Raw genomic sequence first — 19,680 nt, forward strand, 5'->3', positions numbered from 1 at the left:
TCACTACGGACCTAACTGAGTATGCCTTAACGGTTGCAGGCAGCTGCTTATGAGCCAATTGATAGCACAGTTCAATTGTGGAAACTACCCATCTAGACATGGATTGGGCTGAAACTTGGAGACCTTTACGTGGCCCATCATAAAGAACAAACAGGGAAGGAGTTTTCCTCCACTCAGTAGACCTCTGGACACAGAAGGATAACACCCTTCTAATGACTGGATTGACAACTCTCTCGATTGCATCCTTTGACAAGAGAGAGGTGACCTCCTGGTCCAACTCTGGAGTACATGGAGTAGTTATGACCCTGAACACAGGTGGCGTCCCTCAGAACTTGAGGGCTTAGCCCAAACATATGATTGTAAGGACCCACCAGTCCGTGGTCACTCTGTCCCAGCTCACCGAAAATGGGGCCAGGCGAGTCCAGAAGTGCCCCGAGACATCGCTTCTTTTGGAAGGTGTTCAGGCACTGTTTCTAAAAGGCCGGCTTACTAGGCTAGAGGCCCGACTTGTATCTTGACTGGAACTTGTTGTCATGAAAAGAACATTCGGATGGAGATTGCTGTTGAGAAGGGGCCTTCTGTGGTTGATAAGGGGACCACCTGGAGGTTTTCTGTGGTTTGGTGGTCACAGTTGAATATGACATGGATTGTGCCGTGCTCCTCAGCTTCTGAACCTTTTGAAGCGTGTCGTCCGTCTGCTCCGCAAAGAGGCTAGAGCCTTCAAAGGGTAGGTCCTTGACCCTAGCATGTGCCTCATAGTTCAATCCAGACTAACACAGCCAAGCATGTCATCTGAGCACCACGGATGTGGCCATCACCTTGGCCGTGCACTCCACCGAGTGCCTAGCTGAGTAGAGCTCCTGTTTGGCTACCTGAAAAGCCTCATGGAGGTATGCTTTAGCGGATCTCACTTGTCCTGTGACAGGAGATCCAAAAATGGACCCACTTTTTCCCACAGAAAGTGGTTACAGCGGGTGTTATAGGCTTGATAGTTGGCCACCCTTAAGTGGAAAGCTGAGGCCGAGTAAAGGCTCCTCCCAAAGGAGTCCAATTTTCTGCCCTCTTTGTCACTCAGTGCCAACTGGCTGTGACCCCTGGTCCTTTGCAGAGACGCCTCTACAATGATCGAATTAGGGGTGGGTTGATTCTTTAGAAAGGCCATATCATCCTGTAGTTGCACCCTATAAAAATTCTCCAAGCACCTATTAGACTGAGAAAGAGTCAGCGGATTTTTCAATGACCCCACATGACCCCCAACAATGCCAAGTTAAGGGGTAAAGTGGCTGGTACCTTTGCCTCCACATTGATAAGGCTGAACAACAGGTCCAGTTCCCATTTCTGTTGCGTACTGAGGCTCACGCCTAGGGCTGGAGCCATGCGGGCCACATACGCGGAGTGCTGTTTAAGGTCCTCCGATGGGGAAACGGGCTTTGAGTCTGACTGTATGTCGAGCAGGGATGACCCCTGGGAAACCTCTTCAGATTCCTGAGAGCTAGTATCACTCTCATAGTCCAACTCGGGAAGAACCAAAGCGTCCTATGCCAAGGGTGTCGAACACGTAGGGGAGCCCGGTTTGCTCCCCAGGGTGTCCAGTACCGAAGCGGGAAGCTCTTCTGGCAGTACCTAGACAGGCAAAGCAACCTGCTGTGGCACGGGAGCTGAAGAGAGAGAGTTGCGTCGCTCAGTTCAATCCCGAGGGGAGCGCTGCATTGAGCGGGAACACAGCCTCCCTTTCGAGTGTGAGGGAGGCTCACGCTATCCCCGCACAGTTCCAAGTTTCCCATACGCGGGACCTTCCAGGTAATGAGGGCCATACTGGGGCCTAACGTAGTCTGAATCATCTGATTGACAGCTGATTTAATATCAACCACATGACCCAGAGTCCCAGCTCCAAGCACCACAAGAATGCTCAACCTCACCCAAGGAAGAACAGCATTCCGACGCCCGGTAATGATCCAAATATGCGGGCTCATGATGGTCCCAGGATCAATCCTGTCTGCAATCAGAGTAGCGCTCTTCCGAGTCCCAACAGGCACTTTGGTCCCTAAGAGGGATGCTCTCCTGGCACCTTCGAGGGGGCGAACACCACCTAGGCAGCCACGATGCATCTTCTGCGAGCTTGGCCAGGGAAAAGGCTTCCTCTTCAGATGAAGCATACCCAGGCTCATCCATTGCCACCGAGAGTTCTCTACTCAAGCGAACCCGATCAGGTGCCAAGTCCAACACATTCTCAGCCAAAGGCGAGCTAGGCTGAACCAAAACCAACCACTTTGGTGTGTAGGATGATCCGAATCCACTTTAGGCTTCTTGGCCGCTGAGGCCTCCGATGCAGGAACCGATGATGGCTTTCTTCTTCTTTGGTATAGGAGGAAGGTGTTGATCCGCCAGTAAATCACGAGGCAACTTCGACTTCTTCTTCTTCCTCTTTGATATCAACACCAAGTGAATCGGGGAAGACTTTGGTACCATGGGCACAGAACGCTTAGCGAGGTCTTCCAAGTGCACCAGCTCATTCAAAGCCTAAGGATTAGCACTAGAAGGTGCCGAAGCTGGTATCAGGGCTGGGTTTTTGGCCTCCACAGGAGCAGATATTGAATGCTCCGACTGCAACGATGAAGTCATTTTAATGGATCACTTCAATGATAAGGCTACGGAAGAATGGAGAGCCAGATCGCACAAGGCTGCACGCAGGTGAGAAGCCCTATTTTTGCAAGCCTGCTTCGTAAACTTCTGGCAATGAAGACAAGTCTCAACAATGTGGGATTACCCCAGGCACAGGAGACACTCGGTATGAGTATCGGGGAAAGGGATCTTAGATCCGCAACGGACATATTTTTAAAATTTTGTCATGCCCGGCATAAATGCCAATGGCCGGTTGGCCACCACACTCTGTCCCGGCCCGGATCAGAGTTCCAAGGAAGGGGAAAACCCACCAAAAAAAAAAAAAGAACACCAAGGAAAAAATGCTACTATGCGAAAGAAAGAAAGAAAGAAAGAAAGAAAGAAAGAAAGAAAGAAAGAAAGAAAGAAAGAAAGAAAGAAAATCAAAGAAGCATGGAGAAAAAACAACAAGGGGATAGATAGATAGATCCTACATGTTGTCGAGCTGCAGACTCCACGATGCTTACTGAAGCGCGGACAACGAAAGACTGAGGGGATGAGGAATGGCGCAGCTGCATATAGCCCATTTGTGTAAAAGACAGAGATCACGTCAAAGTAGTTCAAATTCAGTCAGTTATTTCAACCAGGTAGGATATATTGTCATGTATGAAATTCTGAGAGCTGCAGATACTGGAACCAAAGCAGTTTATACTAATCTTGAGATTCCCATATCTGGCCTTCTCAGAGGATTTTATGAACCATGCACTTTCACTTATCTCCAATCCTCAAAGAGCCTTTTGAGATGAGCTAGAAGAGAAGTCAAAGGTGCAAAATATTTCTCTACCTTCACTATATTGCCTCAATTTATTAAACACACACACACACACACACACACACACACACACACACACACACACCTCTGAAGGGTTAGATAGGACCCTTTCCTATAAAACACCCAAGTTTCAAGATCTTTTCTGCAACCCAAAGGAACTAGTGTTCAGACTCAAGGTTTTTCTCTCCAGATCCTCTTATGCCCAGCAAATCTCACCCCACTCCCATGTTTTAAAAAGGTTAAGGGACACTAAACACTGGGTGGCACTATGGGTACAACTTGAGGGCATCACTGCTTCTTTGGGGCATCATTCTCCTCAGAAAGCAATACACAAGTTCTGAATAAAATATGTTACCTGCATGCCATTGAATTATGCAAATGTATTGTAGCTACAATTTATAAGCTACAGTTTATTGTGCCTGGCGGTAATGGGGGTTGTAGTTCAGCAACATCTGAAGTACCACAGGTTGGGAACCCTTGTTCTAGCTGTTTGTTATTATTTATTTAGCTTACAGCGCTGAGCCATTTTGCCCACACCTGCATTACAGTAACTTTTCCCAATGATGAGCTGCTCAGACTGAGGAGCTAGGTTGAAGACCAGGGCTTTATAGGGACCAGTGACTTTGGAATGGCCTGGGGGGTCAGCCAACATTATCCAGACTGGTTCTTCAGCTGAGAGAACTGGCCCTATCCATACCCAGCACAGTACCTCCTGTGACTGTTGCTGTTGTCTATCTTATGTTTCTTTTTAGATTGTGAGCCCTTTGGGGACAGGGATCCATCTTATTTATTTATTATTTCTCTGTGTAAATCACCCTGAGCCATTTTTGGAAGGGCTGTATAGAAATCAAATAAATAAATAAAGATAAATAAAAATAAAAATAGAGGGCACCTTTGACCTGGGCTGTCCTTAAAAACCCTGGCAGAATGCAGGGCCTGGGGCGGTCACCCTGCTTGCCATGCCCTAAGGACAGCCCTGCCTTTGACTCAAATAAGCCCAGTTTGCCAGGCCTGCTGAAGAACCAGAGTGCTGGTGATGCAGGAGATAAGGCTCCAGAGACTGGCTGCTAGAGGCCCTGGTTTGACATCCCGACTGTCACACAGACATGCACACACACAACTGACAAGACTAGATGGATAGCAAGGAATATTTGAAACACCAGAGATCTAAGCATGAAAATAACAGAGCTCCTCTTGTGTTAAGCTGGAACACTCAGCCAAAATTCCTGTCATCTACACAACACCAATTCTGGAAGATGGATGCTCTGTTAAGCAGGGAAAGGGACTATTATTATTTGCCAACAGGCCAACTACTGATTTGCAGCAGTAGACTAATCAGACAGACTCATGGACCACAGACAAAGCCAGGGCCAGATCTGCGGCTTCTGAAAATGCTGATCTGCACCAAACTTTCTGTGTTGCTTCTGTATTTCTCCAAGGAGCTCAAGAGCAGCATTTAATATCCCCATTAGGGGGATATTTATTTGGAACTTGAGGGACTAGTATCTGCCCCCTCTCCCTTGAACCAGAATTTGGAAGCATCAGTCACCCGCTGTGATGTGTTTAATGAATTTTTCGCAGACAAAATCTCTCGGATTTGGGCCAACTTAGATGGAGACTCCACAATTAATTTGATGTCTGAACTGGAGATGTCCAACAACTCCTCTTATACAATTCGACTGGATCAATTTCAGTTTGTGACTCCTGAGGATATGGACAAGCTGCTTGGAGCGGTGAGGCCTACCACTTGTTCTCTTGACCCTTGTCCAACATGGCTTGTTCAATCTAGCAAGGAGGCTGTTGTAGGCGGCCTGGTAGAAATCATAAATGCTTCTCTGAGGGAGGGCAGGATGCCTCCTTGTCTTAAGGAGGCAATTATTAGACCTCTTCTAAAGAAGCCTGCGTTAGATCCCTCAGAGTTGAGCAATTATAGGCCTATCTCCAATCTCCCATGGCTGGGCAAGGTAATTGAGAGGGTGGTGGCCTCTCAGCTCCAGGCGGTCTTGGAGGAAACTGACTATCTAGACCCATTTCAAACTGGTTTTCGGGCGGGCTATGGAGTGGAGACTGCCTTGGTCGGCCTGATAGATGATCTCCAATTGGGAATTGACAGAGGGAGTTTATTATTTAACAGGGTGGATTTGATTTAAATCACGATTTAAATCACTAGCAGGGTGGATAAAAATCAAAAAAATCCGATTCAAATCAAAAAAATCCGATTTAAATCAAAAAAAAGATTTAAATTTTAAAAATCGGATTTTTTTGATTTAAATCGGATTTTTTTGATTTTTATCCACCCTGCTAGTGATTTAAATCGTGATTTAAATCAGTTTGATTTAAATCAAATCCACCCTGTTATTTAAGTGAGACTCTGTTGGTCCTCTTGGATCTCTCGGCGGCTTTCGATTAGGGATGTGCACGAAGTTCTTTCGGCACCGGCGGGGGTAGTCCTTTAAGGGCGGGGGAGGGTGCACTCACCCCTCCCGCCGCATATCCCTCGCCGGCGCTCCATCACTTTCAAGCCCCTCGGGGCGGCAGCGTTCCTCCCAGCCGCCCCGTTTTCATCATTGGCTGGAAGTGGCCAGACGAAGTAACTGTGCTTGCGCCCGTCGCGTGCGTGCACCCGCATGGCAGATGGGCGCATGCATGCCCGCAACGGGCGCACGCGCGGTTACTTCTTCCGGCCACTTTCAGCCAATGATGAAAACGGGGCGGCTGGGAGGAACGCTGCCACCCCGAGGGGCTTGAAAGTGATGGAGCGCCGGTGAGGGATATGCGGCGGGAGGGGTGAGTGCACCCTCCCCCGCCCTTAAAGGACTACCCCCGCCAGTGCCGAAGCACCGAAATGGCCCCCAGAGCCGAAACGTTTCGGAGGCCTCCATAATGGCCTCCGAAACGTTTCGGGCACAAGCCTACTTTCGATACTATCAACCATAGTATCCTTCTGGAATGTCTGAGAGTGTTGGGGGTTGGAGGCACTGTTTTACAGTGGTTCCACTCCTACCTCTCGGACAGATTCCAGATGGTGTCGATTGGAGATTGTTGCTCTTCAAAATCTGAGCTTAAGTATGGTGTCCCTCAAGGCTCCATACTTTCTCCAATGCTTTTTAACATCTACATGAAACCACTGGGAGAGATCATCAGGGGATTTGGAGCTGGGTGTTACCAGTATGCTGATGACATCCAGATCTACTTCTCCATGTCAACTTCTTCAGGAGTTGGCATATCCTCCCTAAATGCCTGCCTGGAAGCAGTAATGGGCTGGATGAGTGAGAATAAACTGAAGCTGAATCCAGATAAGACGGAGGTACTTATTGTGCAGGGTCAGAACTCTAGAGACGATTTTGATCTATCTGTTCTAGATGGGGTCACACTTCCCCAAAAGGAACAGGTTTGCAGTCTGGGAGTACTTCTGGATCAACACCTCTCCTTGTTTTCTCAGGTTGAGGCGGTGGCCAGGGGTGCTTTTTATCAGCTCCGGCTGATACGCCAGCTGCACCCATTTCTTGAGATCAATGACCTCAAAACAGTGGTACATTTGTTGGTAACCTCCAGACTTGACTTCTGTAACACGCTCTACATGGGGCTGCCTTTGTACGTAGTCCAGAAACTTCAGTTGGTTCAGAATGCGGCAGCCAGGTTGGTCTCTGGGTCATCTCGGAGAGACCACATTACCCCTCTGTTGATGGAGTTACACTGGCTGCCAATAGGTTTCCGGGCAAAATACAAAGTGCTAGTTATAACTTACAAAGCCCTAAACGGCTTAGGCCCTGGGTATTTAAGAGAGCGTCTTCTTCGCTATGAGCCCCACTGGCCGTTGAGGTCATTTGAGAAGGTCCATCTCCAGCTGCCCCCAACTTGTTTGGTGGCTACACAGAGATGGGCCTTCTCGGCTGCTGCCCCGAGATTGTGGAATGCGCTCCCTGCTGGGATACAAGCCTCTCCATCTCTGGCAATTTTTAAAAAACTTCTGAAAACACATCTCTTCAACAAGGCTTTCTCAGCTTTTTAAAACTTGTTTTTAAATTTTTCTATTTAATTGCCATTTTATGATGTTTTTAATTGTTAATCATTGTTTTATGCCTTTATAATTTTTAACAATTAACTTTAATTGTTAACTGATTTTAATGGTGCTTTAATGTAAACCGCCCTGAGCCTTTTGGAAGGGTGGTATAAAAGTTTTAATAATAAATAAAATAAATAATAAATAATAAAACTTGATGCCAACTCTCTTCCTCAGTCTAATTCTAGTTCTGCTTTATATGCTGCTTCTGTTGATTTTAGGTTTGCTTTTGACCTAATTTATAAACAAAAGCTGTTGGGCAAGCTCAACAAGCTTTGGTGGACTACTGCTTACTTCTTTTACTATAGGAGATATATGAGAACTCACATTTGAAAGTTCATTGTAGTGTCCAGGGCCAACTCACAAAAGAAGTTCCAATGCAGGGGAGTTAGGCAAGGCTATATATTGGCCCCATTATTTAATTTCTATATTAATTCTATATTATCCCATCTGGATAATCTGGCTCATCACCAGTGGTCCCTCTAATTTTTTTCATCTCTGTGCGGAACCAGTTTTGTTCTAGGCGGCAATATCAAGGCACTGTGTGCACACCTGCATTCAGAGTGAGGCCTTCCTAATTCAACCTGAGCGGGATCTAAATTAACTGAACAGACATCAGACAGCTTGTGAGCACGCACACATGTGCACGCCTTAGAGGGAACAGTGCTCATCACCCCCCAAAATTGGCTAATAAGAATATTACAATCCTTCTTTATGCAGACGATGCTGCTATACTATCTCAGACCCTGAATGGCTTAAAAAGAGCCCTACTATATCTCACTATGTATTGCAATGACCAAGCATTAGAGAGAGATCAATTATTCCAAGATAAAAAGTACTTACATTTGCAAAACACCCAAAGCGCCAATATTGGTCTTTGAATGGTCACAATTTAGTACAGGTTAAAACATTTAAATTTCTGGGTGTTGTTTTACAAGCCTCCAGTAGTGTAGACCTTGATTACAAGCCTCATGGAGTGCAGACCTTGATTATGTTTTGCAAAATGCCCAGAGGTCCATGTCCGCAATTCAATCCTTTTTTTTGGTCTGGAGTAGTTTTATTTATCCCTGCTGAAATAAAGCTATTCCTAGCTAAAGCCCCAAACCAGCTCCCATATGGAACATATATTTCAGGTGACCCATTGTGTGGCCAGTGCAGCTCTCAATCAGGAAACAGGTGTAGTTAACGTGGATCCTGGATTATGACTAAGCATTTATGATTGCTGGTTAAAGCTGATCGCCCACCCCCCACTAGGATTCATGCCATTGGCTCTGATAATTTTGACACAAGCTGGAAAAGATCTCTCCAGAAGAAGGTGCAGTCTGACGTATTGGGCTTTAACCGGGCCAAAACAGCACTCAGCAATGAACTGTAGACATGGAAAGGCAAGCCAGCATGGTGTAGTGGTTAGAGTGCTGGCCTAGGACTGGGGAGACCCGAGTTCAAATCCCCATTCAGCCATGAAACTAGCTAGATGACTCTGGGCCAGTCACTTCCCTCTCAGCCTAACCTACTTCACAGGGTTGTTGTGAAAGAGAAACTCAAGTATGTAGTATACCACTCTGGGCTCCTTGGAGGAAGAGTGGGATATAAATGTAATAATAATAATAATAATAATACCATCTGCTGTACATGGACGATCTAAAGTTGTATGGGAAGTCCCAGTCAGAAATTAAATCACTGCTAAACACTGTCCGTATATTCAGTAGCGATATAGCAATGGAGTTTGGACTAGACAAGTGTGCTGCATTAATAATGAACAGAGGGAAAATAAGAAAAACAGAAGGAATAGAACTGTCCAATGGAAGCAAGATCAAGAACCTGGAAGAGAAAGAACCTTACAAATACTTGGGAATTCTCCAGGCTGATAACATCGCACACACTGAAGTTAAAAGAAAAATTGGAAGTGAATACATAAGGAGAGTTAGAAAAATCCTCAAGTCCAAACTCAATGGCGGGAACACCATACAAGCCATAAACACCTGGGCTATTCCTGTTATCAGATACACTGCAGGAATAATAGACTGGACCCAGGCAGAGCTAGAGACGCTAGATCGTAAGACCAGGAAAATCATGACAATAAATCATGCTCTGCACCCCCGCAGTGATGTCAATAGGCTATACCTCCCTCGCAGCTCAGGTGGAAGAGGAATGCTGCAAGTCCATCAAACAGTAGAGGAGGAGAAAAGAGGCCTTGAAGAATATATCAAGGACAGTGAAGAAGATGCACTTCAAATGGTCAATAATGCGAAACTATTCAACACCAATGAAACAAAGCAGGCCTACAAGAAAGAACAAGTCAAGAACCGAGCAGAAAAATGGAGAAATAAGCCACTGCATGGTCAATATTTGCACAATATAAGTGGAAAATCAGACATCACCAAGACCTGGCAATGGCTTAAGAATGGCAACTTGAAGAAAGAAACAGAGGGTTTAATACTGGCTGCACAAGAACAGGCACTAAGAACAAATGCAATAAGAGCAAAAGTCGAAAAATCCACAACAAACAGCAAGTACCCCTTTGTAAAGAAGCAGATGAAACCGTGGACCACCTAATCAGCTGTTGTAAAAAGATCGCACAGACTGACTACAAACAAAGGCATGACAAGGTAGCAGGGATGATACACTGGAACATCTGCAAAAAATACAAGCTACCTGTACCCAAGAATTTTTGGGACCATAAAATTGAAAAAGTTGAAGAAAATGAAGATGTAAAAATATTATGGGACTTCCGACTACAAACAGACAAACATCTGCCACACAATACACCAGATATAACTGTAGTCGAGAAGAAAGAAAAACAAGTTAAAATAATCGACATAGCAATACCAGGGGATAGCAGAATAGAAGAAAAAGAAATAGAAAAAATCACCAAATACAAAGATCTACAAATTGAAACTGAAAGGCTGTGGCAGAAAAAGACCCAAATAATCCCAGTGGTAATTGGCGCCCTGGGTGCAGTTCCAAAAGACCTTGAAGAGCACCTCAACACCATAGGGGCCACAGAAATCACCATCAGCCAATTACAAAAAGCAGCTTTACAGGGAACAGCCTATATTTTGCGACGATATCTATAATAAACAACAGTATTGATGATAAAATTCAGCCATCCCAGGTCCTTGGGAAGGACTCGATGTCTGGATAAAACAAACCAGTCAATAACACCTGTCTGACTGTGTAAACAAGAAATAAATAATAATAAGTAGAGCAGTCCCTCACACCTAGAGACAGCTTTTTGAGTATACAATCTTTTAGCTCTAAGCCAGCCAGTTATTTAAGCTGAATCACGGTGCCAAAATATCGAAGGGCTTTAACATTAGCTCGCTTCAATATTTTATCCATGGCTGTTTTGGAAGGAAAATGTAAGAAAATTCCTTACGGATCACCTTTGCCTGTGTGGCATGGATGCCATCAAAACGATGGCTCACATAAGAACAGCCCTGCTGGAACAAGCTCAAGGCCTATCTAGTCCAGTATTCTGTTTCACACAGTGGCACACCAGATGCCCCTGGGAAGCCCACAGGCAAGGGCTGAAGGCATGCCCCTCCCTCTTACTGCTACTCCCCTGCAACTGGTATTGAGAGGCATCTTGCCTCTGAGGCTGGATGTGGCCTATAGCCACCAGACTAGTAGCCATTGATAGACATGTCCTCCATGAATTTATCTAAACCCCTCTTAAAGTCATCCAGGCAGTCACCACATCCTGTGGCAAAGAATTCCACAAGTTGATTATGTGTTGTGTGAAAAAGTGCTTCCTTGTTTTGATCCTAAAGTTCTTGGCAGTCAGCTTCATTGGAAGACCCCGGGTTCTAGTGTTATGAGAGGGGGAGAAAAACTTCTCTCTATCCATTCTCTCCACACCATGCATGATTATATAGACCTCTATCATGTCTCCCCTCAGTCATCTTTTTTCTAAACTAAAAATCCCAGGTGTCGAAGTCTTACCTCATAAGGAAGGTGCTCACGTTTTACTATATTGTGATTTATATAGAAATATTTGTGCCCACTAGGTATCACCTTTTAACAACTAATTTTCCAGGCCATACATATCTTTTCTATCTTAAATATTTACTCTTTGATCAAAATGATATAATTTCTTCAAATGTTGCCAAATTTTACTTGTCTGCTTGTAGAACTTGGCAAGAGCTAATTGCTCTTCCATAATGACTTATCAGCTATTTGTATTGCAATTTCTCTGGTCTGTGACTATAATAAGGATTACTTACTTACTATATGCCATTAGGTAGTTAGGTTGGCAGTAACTCATCTGCTGAACTTAATAGATCAGTGAGACATTCTATTTTATGTGTAACCTCAACCACCACGTTAGGAAGCTGCCACTATTCCTATTTTGCATATTGGCAAACTGAGATGGATGGATTATATTTGCCACAACAATGGATAGGGTGGGAAATTAATCCATAGGTAACAGCAAAAATACTTGACTGTGTGAACTCAGAATACAGAGGTTTTATTGCCAGCAGTATTCTACCAATGTTGAAACTCCTTTTAGTTGCCTATGAGCCTTGAGGCAGCAGCTCATGAAACACTGTTCTCAAAATTAATGCAAACTGGCTTAGATAGTGCTGTCACATGGGCAGGCAGACAATAAACAACAGCTAATGATCAACAGAAGAGAAGTGTGAGGTTGGAAAGTAGAAGGCTTATCTTAAGGAAACACGGGATGGGAGAAGGGGCAACAAAGCCCACCTTTACAAAATAAGATTAAATTAAATATTTGCAACAAGGCTTTTGGTTTGTTTGTTTTTAAGGACACTAAAAAAAGCAGACACATCTGAAACAAGGTGCCCCATTATGTTTAGGGAGACTGATGCTCTGTGGTAAGAGAGTTGGAAAAGATGTGATGAGTGATCTAATCCAGCCCAAAGCCTCTGTATTGGGAGCAGGATTCCTATTTCTGGCAAGTCTAGTCCACAGTTAAGAGGAAATGCCCCTTTAGTCTGTGCTCAAGTACATACAGCCTTGCACCTGGTTATGCTGCGGCTAGGCTCACTGGCTCTCCTGCTCCTGTGCCACAGGTTAGCCACTTGTTTAATAAGGCATATTTGAAAACCCTCCCCAAACCCATTCCTCCCCCTACATCATGCCACCAGCTCAATGTGTTGGAAGGAAGCCTAGACCAGCATCAGCCTGAAGGGATTAAACATTCGCCTTGGTAACTGATTTTGCTCCCACTCAAGGCTGACAACCCACTCCTTCTCCTTGGAATTGACAGTCAGCCAACAGACACTGTAACCAACAAGATAGCAATTAGGCTGGGTGAGGCAGCCGGCCTCAAGCAGCATATTTTGGAGTTGAAGGGTAGCCAATTGTCCATCATTACTTCACCGAGTCTTATATTTCTGGATGCTAGAGGTGAGGTGCCATTTGGATTTTCGGCCTCAGGCACCACAACGCTTTGGGCCGTCTGTCTCTTCCTCTTGCAGAAGGTTCAGAACTGACAAGAAACTAGAGAGATTAGAAACCCTCATTGTGATTCAGCTCAGAAGAATCCATGGGCTAAACTAACCATGGACAGACAACTATCAGGTAGGCAAGTCCCCAATTCACATAGGAGTCAGCCAGGTTGCTTGCTCCCTCTATGGATGGGAAAGCAAAAGCCTGAACCTACACATGCTTACTCAGAAGTAAGTTCCACCAAGTTAATAGGACTGACGGATAAGTGTGCCTAAACAGGCTGCAGGCTCAGTCTCCCTCTCAAGCAAACTCTGGTGCGTGAGAGTATCCATCACTGACTGCTCTGATCCTAAAGCAGGAGATCTGTCCTACTTCATGGCACTATTTCAGGTAGTATCAGTTAAAGGCTTTAGGGCATCCTGGGGCTAAACAGTTAAAACGGGTGGGGGGGGCTTTTTAAATGGCCAGCACTAAAGTGTATACACACACACACACACACACACACACCCCACAATCAATACTAATAACTACACACACAGCAGCAGCAGCCTCTCACCATTAACAAAGTCTCAAGGCAGTCTGTAGTGTATATGTGATGATGTTTTATTATTTTGGGAGAAACTGTGTGTGTGTGTGTGTGTGTGTGTGTGTGTGTGTGTGTGTGTGTGTGTACACACATCTGGAGTAGATTCTTCCTACCAGCCACTGAACCTTGGGAAATTAATCATATTGGGTCTGAGGTATTTAAGAGAGCCCCTTCTTCATCAACCCCATCACCTGTTAAGATCATCTGAGGAGGTCCGGTTGCAGTTGTCACTGGCTCAGTTGGTGGCGACGCGAAACGGGGCCTTTTCTAGAGTTTATTTATTTATTTTATTTTATTGTTAAATTTATACCCCGCCTTTCATTAAGAAAATCCCAAGGCGGCTCACAATAAAATGTAAAAACAATATTATAAAAAGACACATTAAAATATTGAGCTAAAATATATATATATATATATATATATATATATATATATATATATATATATAAAAACAAATCTGATTAAAATAATAATAATAATAATAAAATAAATAATAATAAAATTAAAACACAAGCATAAAAAAAAAGAGTTGCCCCGGGACTCTGGAACATGCTCCCTAACAAAATTAGAGTTTACCCTCCTCTGAATGTTTTTAAGAAGGGCCTAAAAACATACCTGTTTAGTCAGGTTTTAAGTTTTAAAGCATCAGTTTTAGAGTTTTTATTGTATTTTTAATTGTTTTAATTATGTTAATGTTTTTATTGGTTTTATATTGAGAACCGCCCAGGGACTTTTTGTATGGGGTGGTATATAAATGTACTAAATAAATAATAAATATTAATGCAGGAAAGTGAGGTATTTGTTGTGTTGTTTTTGTGTGGGGAGCATACTTAAATGAATATTACAACTACTATTCTTTGGGACAGGAACCAGAAAAGAGAGGACTGTACTTGATAAATAAGGACGGCTGGTTGGAACAAATGTATATTTATCCAACATTTTAAAAGGCAGTGAAACCTGGCAGATATGGGCAAAAGTAAGCACCCACCTTCCTTTAACAATTATCCCTGGATCTTTTAAGAGAGAATACAGTTTTGTAAGACTTGTTCTTGGACCGTCATCCTTTCACTAATGATGCATGCTCCTGCACGGTGAAAAAAAAAATGGTAAAGCAACATTTTCTAAGCCCTTCAGGTGGGTTGAATCAAGACTGGCTGGCACAACTGATTCATATTAACATTTATATGCTGCTTTTTCTCCTCTGAAGAGCACCCCCAAAACAGCATACAATCATAATTAAAAACCACACAATAAACTGGCCCAATCCACCCCCAGCACTGTACCTCCAGTGACTGTTGCTGGTGTCTATCTGATGTTTCTTTTTAGATTGTGAGCCCTTTGGGGACAGGGATCCATCTTACTTATTTATTATTTCTCTGTGTAAACCGCCCTGAGCCATTTTTGGAAGGGTGGTATAGAAATCGAATAAATAACAACAACAACAAGCAACTTTACGCCAATTTCAAAAAGCAACTTTACTGGGAACAGCCTATATTCTGTGACGATATCTATAACAAAAGCAACAACACTGACAATAAAATTCAGCCATCCAAGGTCCTTGGGAAGGACTCAATGGCTGGATAAAACAAACCAGTCAATAGTACCTTTCTGACTGTGTAAATAAATAATAAATAAGAATAATAAGCCACTCCCATTTCAGTGGCACTAACTCTCTTAAGGCCACAATATTCTACACAGTTAACTGGGAACAAGTCCTACTGAGCACAACAGGACTTATTTTTTAATGAACCTCTACAGGTTTGTGCTAGAAGAATATTTAGGGACGTCTCAGTAGCTTTTGAGTGTATATAAGAACCCCTTCCATGGACAGAGGGAAAGGTAAGGGATGTTCTTTCCCCCACAACGCAAGTGCCCCTCTTACCCCAACAATGATTGGAGAAGGGGGAGTGAGAAGGGCTACTGTCACGAACACTTTGCTTATGGTGGGAGGGGAAGATAAGTGTTGCTGCCCTCTCAAGCTAGACAGGAAGGAGAGGGGGCATTCCTTTGCTGTGGTGATGCAGGCTCTCTCCTGCAGCAGAACCCTATCTCTGCCCCCCTCCCTCATAACTGGGGAGGGAGAGATGACTCCTATTTTAACCCCCTCCCCGCCTTGAGGGGGCAAGAGGCACACAATTCTCAGACAGGTCTCACTGCTCCAGTTAGCAGCACGGCCTCCTAGGATTGCAGTGGGGGGGAGGGGGGGAGAGAGAGTACTAGTTGCTTTCCTAGACGAAATAGTATTTAGTAGCATCAGGTAAATCCAGCCTCTTCCAACTGTTTCTCAGTGCACTGAAATGCACTAACAGCCGGCTCATTCTAATGCACACAACATCCTGGAAATTACGGGGAGGGGGCGCGGGGGGGCTCAACTTGATGCTTGCAATAAGCACAGCTAAGCTAAGCTGCTGAACATGGCAAAGAGTCTCCTGCACAAGGAGAACTAACCAGGCAACATCCAACTGTGTTTAAATGCAAGCAGAAATCACAAAGAACCCTGACTGAAGGTTAGTTTAATCCTCACAATATTTTCAGGCACAGACATGCACACAGTTGGGTAAACATTTCCAGAAGTGAGCGCCTTGTGCAAAACAATGACATTAGCTCCACCTCCACCATCCGTAACCCCTAATCCACTCCTGGAAGTTGCTTCCTGAAGCATCATTCTCCTCACCTCACCTCTTTCATCCTAGGGCCAATGATCAGCTTGCGGGCCATCTTTGCTAACCCTCCATTTGCTCACCATGTGGATTTGAGGGAGAGCAGCTGTTCCCTCTCATTCGCTCCCCATCGTCGCCCCCTTATACCTGCTGCGCGCGCACACACACATCCCTCTCCAAAAAGAAGCAGCAGCCTAGCACACTCCCTTTCATCCCAGGCCGTGCCAGACAGTGCCGCTCAGCCCCAGCAAGCCCACACAAGCACAGGCCGTTGGCAATGGCATGCCGGCAGGTCAGGTGGACTCAGGCAGCGGGTATGGGCATGGCTGGAGAGTGGAGAAGGGTGCGCTGCGCGGGGCCCCTTTAAGCATGCCCAAACGGGGCTGCTTGCCGGCGAGGCAGCAAGAGAATGAAACGGCTGAGGCTGAGCCTGCGAGGCGTAGGTCGAGATGAGAGACATGATGTCTTACTTGGGCCATGCCCTGTTTCGTCGCGCTCTGACTGCAGGACAGGCAGCCGCACTCCAAGCAAGACATCCATCCTTCCAGCCCGCAGGCCCACCTCCAACAACGGAAAAGATGGGCACTTGCCACTGGCTCACGCCCTGTCGTCGTCTCAGGGTCAGGGCATCAGTCAGACTCAGAGGGGACCCTCCCTACCCCAGCCTTGACCCTCTTCTCCCCAGGCGGTGCAGCTACGGCCGTCAAGCGGGGGGGGGGGGGAGGAGTGCCTAGAGTGGGCGAGAAGAAGCCCGAGCAGAACTCAACGCAGCCAGGACTCGAGAGAGGCGACAGGAACTCCAGGCTCCGCGCAGAACCCCCACGCTGGCGCAGAGCCGAGGAGCAGCCCGGCCAGGGCACGGAGGAGCCGAGCAGGACGGAGACGGACCTTTGCTTCGCCAAGCAGCTGCAGCATGACCGAAAGCGCGGGCGCGATGGCCTTTGCAAAAAGCCGGGCAGAGCCGCCGCCGGGTTTGCCAGTTGCTCGCAACATTTCCTACCCACCGCCTGCGCAGCTAGAGCCCGAGTGCCGCACGCGAGGCTTAGCTACTCACACGATCCACATGCCGGTAATACTGAAGGCGGGTAAAGCGATAGGCAGGATCACCCAGGCTGGCATCTTGGGCCTAAGGTGCTGCACCCGCAAAGGGGAGCTCGCCCGCCCAGGAACCATCCAGAGGGCGTCCGGAAGGAGTCAGGCGATGCGAGGCGCCGCCGGTCTCGAAGAGGCCCCTGCCTTGCCTTGCTCCTCTCGTCTTCGGTGGGCTGGAGCGCAGCACCACACAATATCCAGCGGAACCGGATTTGGCTCCGAACCGGTAGCAGTAGCCAAAACCCAACTCCCTTGGGAGCCAAGTGGGACCAAGCCCGACATGGGACGAAGCGACCCCGCCCCAGGGGCTGATCCCAGTCCTCTACCCGCCCTAGCCTGGAGATATGCCGGGTGGGTGGGGTGAATGGAGCAGGGGCGTTCTCCTGGAAGGGAGCGGGCTGTGCTCGCGCGCTTGAAAATGTGACAGCAATTGGAGAGAGTGTGCTTCTTCTCCGCGCCCCGCCAGGCCGGCCCAGCTCCCGCGGCTTGCTTCTTGACAGAAACCTTTCAAACAGCGAGAGAGACAACTGCTCAACTCTTTAAATGAGCCCGTGGCCTCTGCATTTCCTTATCCTCTCCCGCTAAAACAACAACCGCGGGAAGAGAGGATGCCCGCAGGTTTCAGAGCCAAAGAAGAGAAAGTGCAATAGATGTTGCTGCTCCTGATGATACTGAGTAGGCGGGAAGCAGCACCTCTCATGAAGATGGGACCCCTCTTTTAAAAAAAAACATTTTATATCCCGCTCTTCCTCCTCTAAGTACTACATACTTAAGTTTTCTCCTCACAACAACCCTGTGAAGTGGGTTAGGCTGAAAGAGAAGTGACTGGCCCAGAGTCACCCAGCAAGTATCATGGCTGAAAGGAGATTTGAACTCGGGTCTCCCGTCTTAGTCCTGCACTCTAACCACTATACCACGCTGGCTCTCTTGACTCACTCTCTCCACTATTTGTCCCATCCAGGGCCCACTTCAACCTCACTACACTCCTGCTGCCTGGTGGAGGTCCTAAGCTATGTGAAGCTTGAGGCCCCATAGCATTAAAAAAAATCTAACAAAAAGGATAATTAAAAATAGAAATAATAAATGTCTACTTTTTTCATATAAACTTGGCAAAGATGCAGTGAAAAACTGATAATCTAAGAAAAACCATTATCTTATTTGCATTAGAAATACCTTTTACTGAAAATGCATTGATTTTATAATTTTCAGAGATGCTAATGTACAAAAACAAGAGCAGTTACAGTTCAGCATCACTAAACTTAAAAAGCAATGGGGGGCACATATGTCCCAGCGCCCCCTCCAACTTGCTGGGAAATAGCCCCCTCTTAGCTTTCTCCTCATACCTCTTGGCCAGAGTGTGGAGAGTGTATGATATTATTTGCATAGGAGTGAGAAAGGGCATGCCAAGAATGCTTCCCACCTCCAAGTCTATATAGTTCTTCAACAGCAAAGACACCAGATTGGGGGGTGGGGGGGAGAAAAAGGCAGCAAGGGGCCCCATCTCCATTTATTTGCCCAGGGCCCACTTCAACCTTGCTATGTTTCTGATGCACAAAATGTCAATGTTGTACTTACCAAAATGTATGTATGGCAGTTGGGTTGTTTTACACACACTTTATTTATGATTCCAGACACCACACTGTTCAGGCCTCTCTGAGCACTCTTACAGCCTTCTGTATCCTGAACTTTGTCCCACCTCCTTCTGCATACCAGGATGTTTCCCTTCTAAATGTAACATTATCTCTTAAAACCTCAAAAGCATATTACCTCAAAAGCATAACAATAATAAAGTATGTAATTTTTATTACATAAAGTATGAAAAATGGCAATTTTTCCTTTTTTCAACCAATTATGTAAAACCTGAAATGTGGTCATTTTCTTTATTGAGAGGCCCCTCATAATGTGAGGCCCTAAGCTATAGCTTACTTATGTTAGCTTGTGCCTACATATAACATTATATATTGCCTGCTGAGTATATGGCCAAACCACCCATCTGCACACATAGTGGTAACAGGCTCCCCTTCCTCCCTCAATGAGCAAAATAAAAAAGCCTACCACTGTCCTTTCCTGTATGCTATATAGCATAACTCACATTAATGGGACAAAGTGGCACCTTTTAAAGTGGTGGCTCTCATATTTAGCAGGAAGAAAGCAACTGTCCCTGCTTACCGCAGCATAACAGCTCTCCAGTGGCTGTGGTATATGTATCTGTTTAAGGCTGTGAGCCTTTTTGAACAGGGAACCATTTCTCATACCTTTTGCAATAATAACTTTGAAAATTGTTATTGAAAAATAATATATGTCTATGTTTATTAGAAATATATAGCAGACAGGTAGGAGAGCTGGGAATCTACCAGTATTAGGTATGTGTTGAGAAAAGTCCAAGCAGGCAGCATCCTTTGTGTGTTGGTGAGAGGAGAACTTTGGT

At 45.6% G+C, this 19,680-nt stretch overlaps 1 protein-coding gene across 6 annotated transcripts in view; it reads right to left on the reverse strand.

The window, feature by feature from the left end:
* The window catches only part of LOC128351998 (transmembrane protein 150A-like), a 69,354-nt gene extending 51,614 nt beyond the window's left edge, over positions 1 to 17,740 (reverse strand). For 2 of the 6 annotated variants that reach the window (XR_008320164.1, XM_053312119.1), the window contains exon 1: positions 17,215 to 17,740. Coding sequence is in view for 3 of the 6 variants with exons in the window: in XM_053312119.1 (XP_053168094.1) it covers positions 17,215 to 17,333 (119 nt within the window). In the remaining 3 variants the exon portion in view is untranslated. Of the gene's footprint in view, positions 1 to 16,174; positions 16,381 to 17,048; positions 17,142 to 17,214 lie in introns of those variants that run through there. The other 4 variants (XM_053312123.1, XM_053312129.1, XM_053312120.1 and 1 more) reach the window with 4 other exon arrangements.
* Between the last annotated feature and the right edge of the window lie 1,940 nt (positions 17,741 to 19,680).

The sequence above is a fragment of the Hemicordylus capensis genome, chromosome 3 (assembly GCF_027244095.1).
Source record: "Hemicordylus capensis ecotype Gifberg chromosome 3, rHemCap1.1.pri, whole genome shotgun sequence".
NCBI lineage: Eukaryota > Metazoa > Chordata > Lepidosauria > Squamata > Cordylidae > Hemicordylus > Hemicordylus capensis.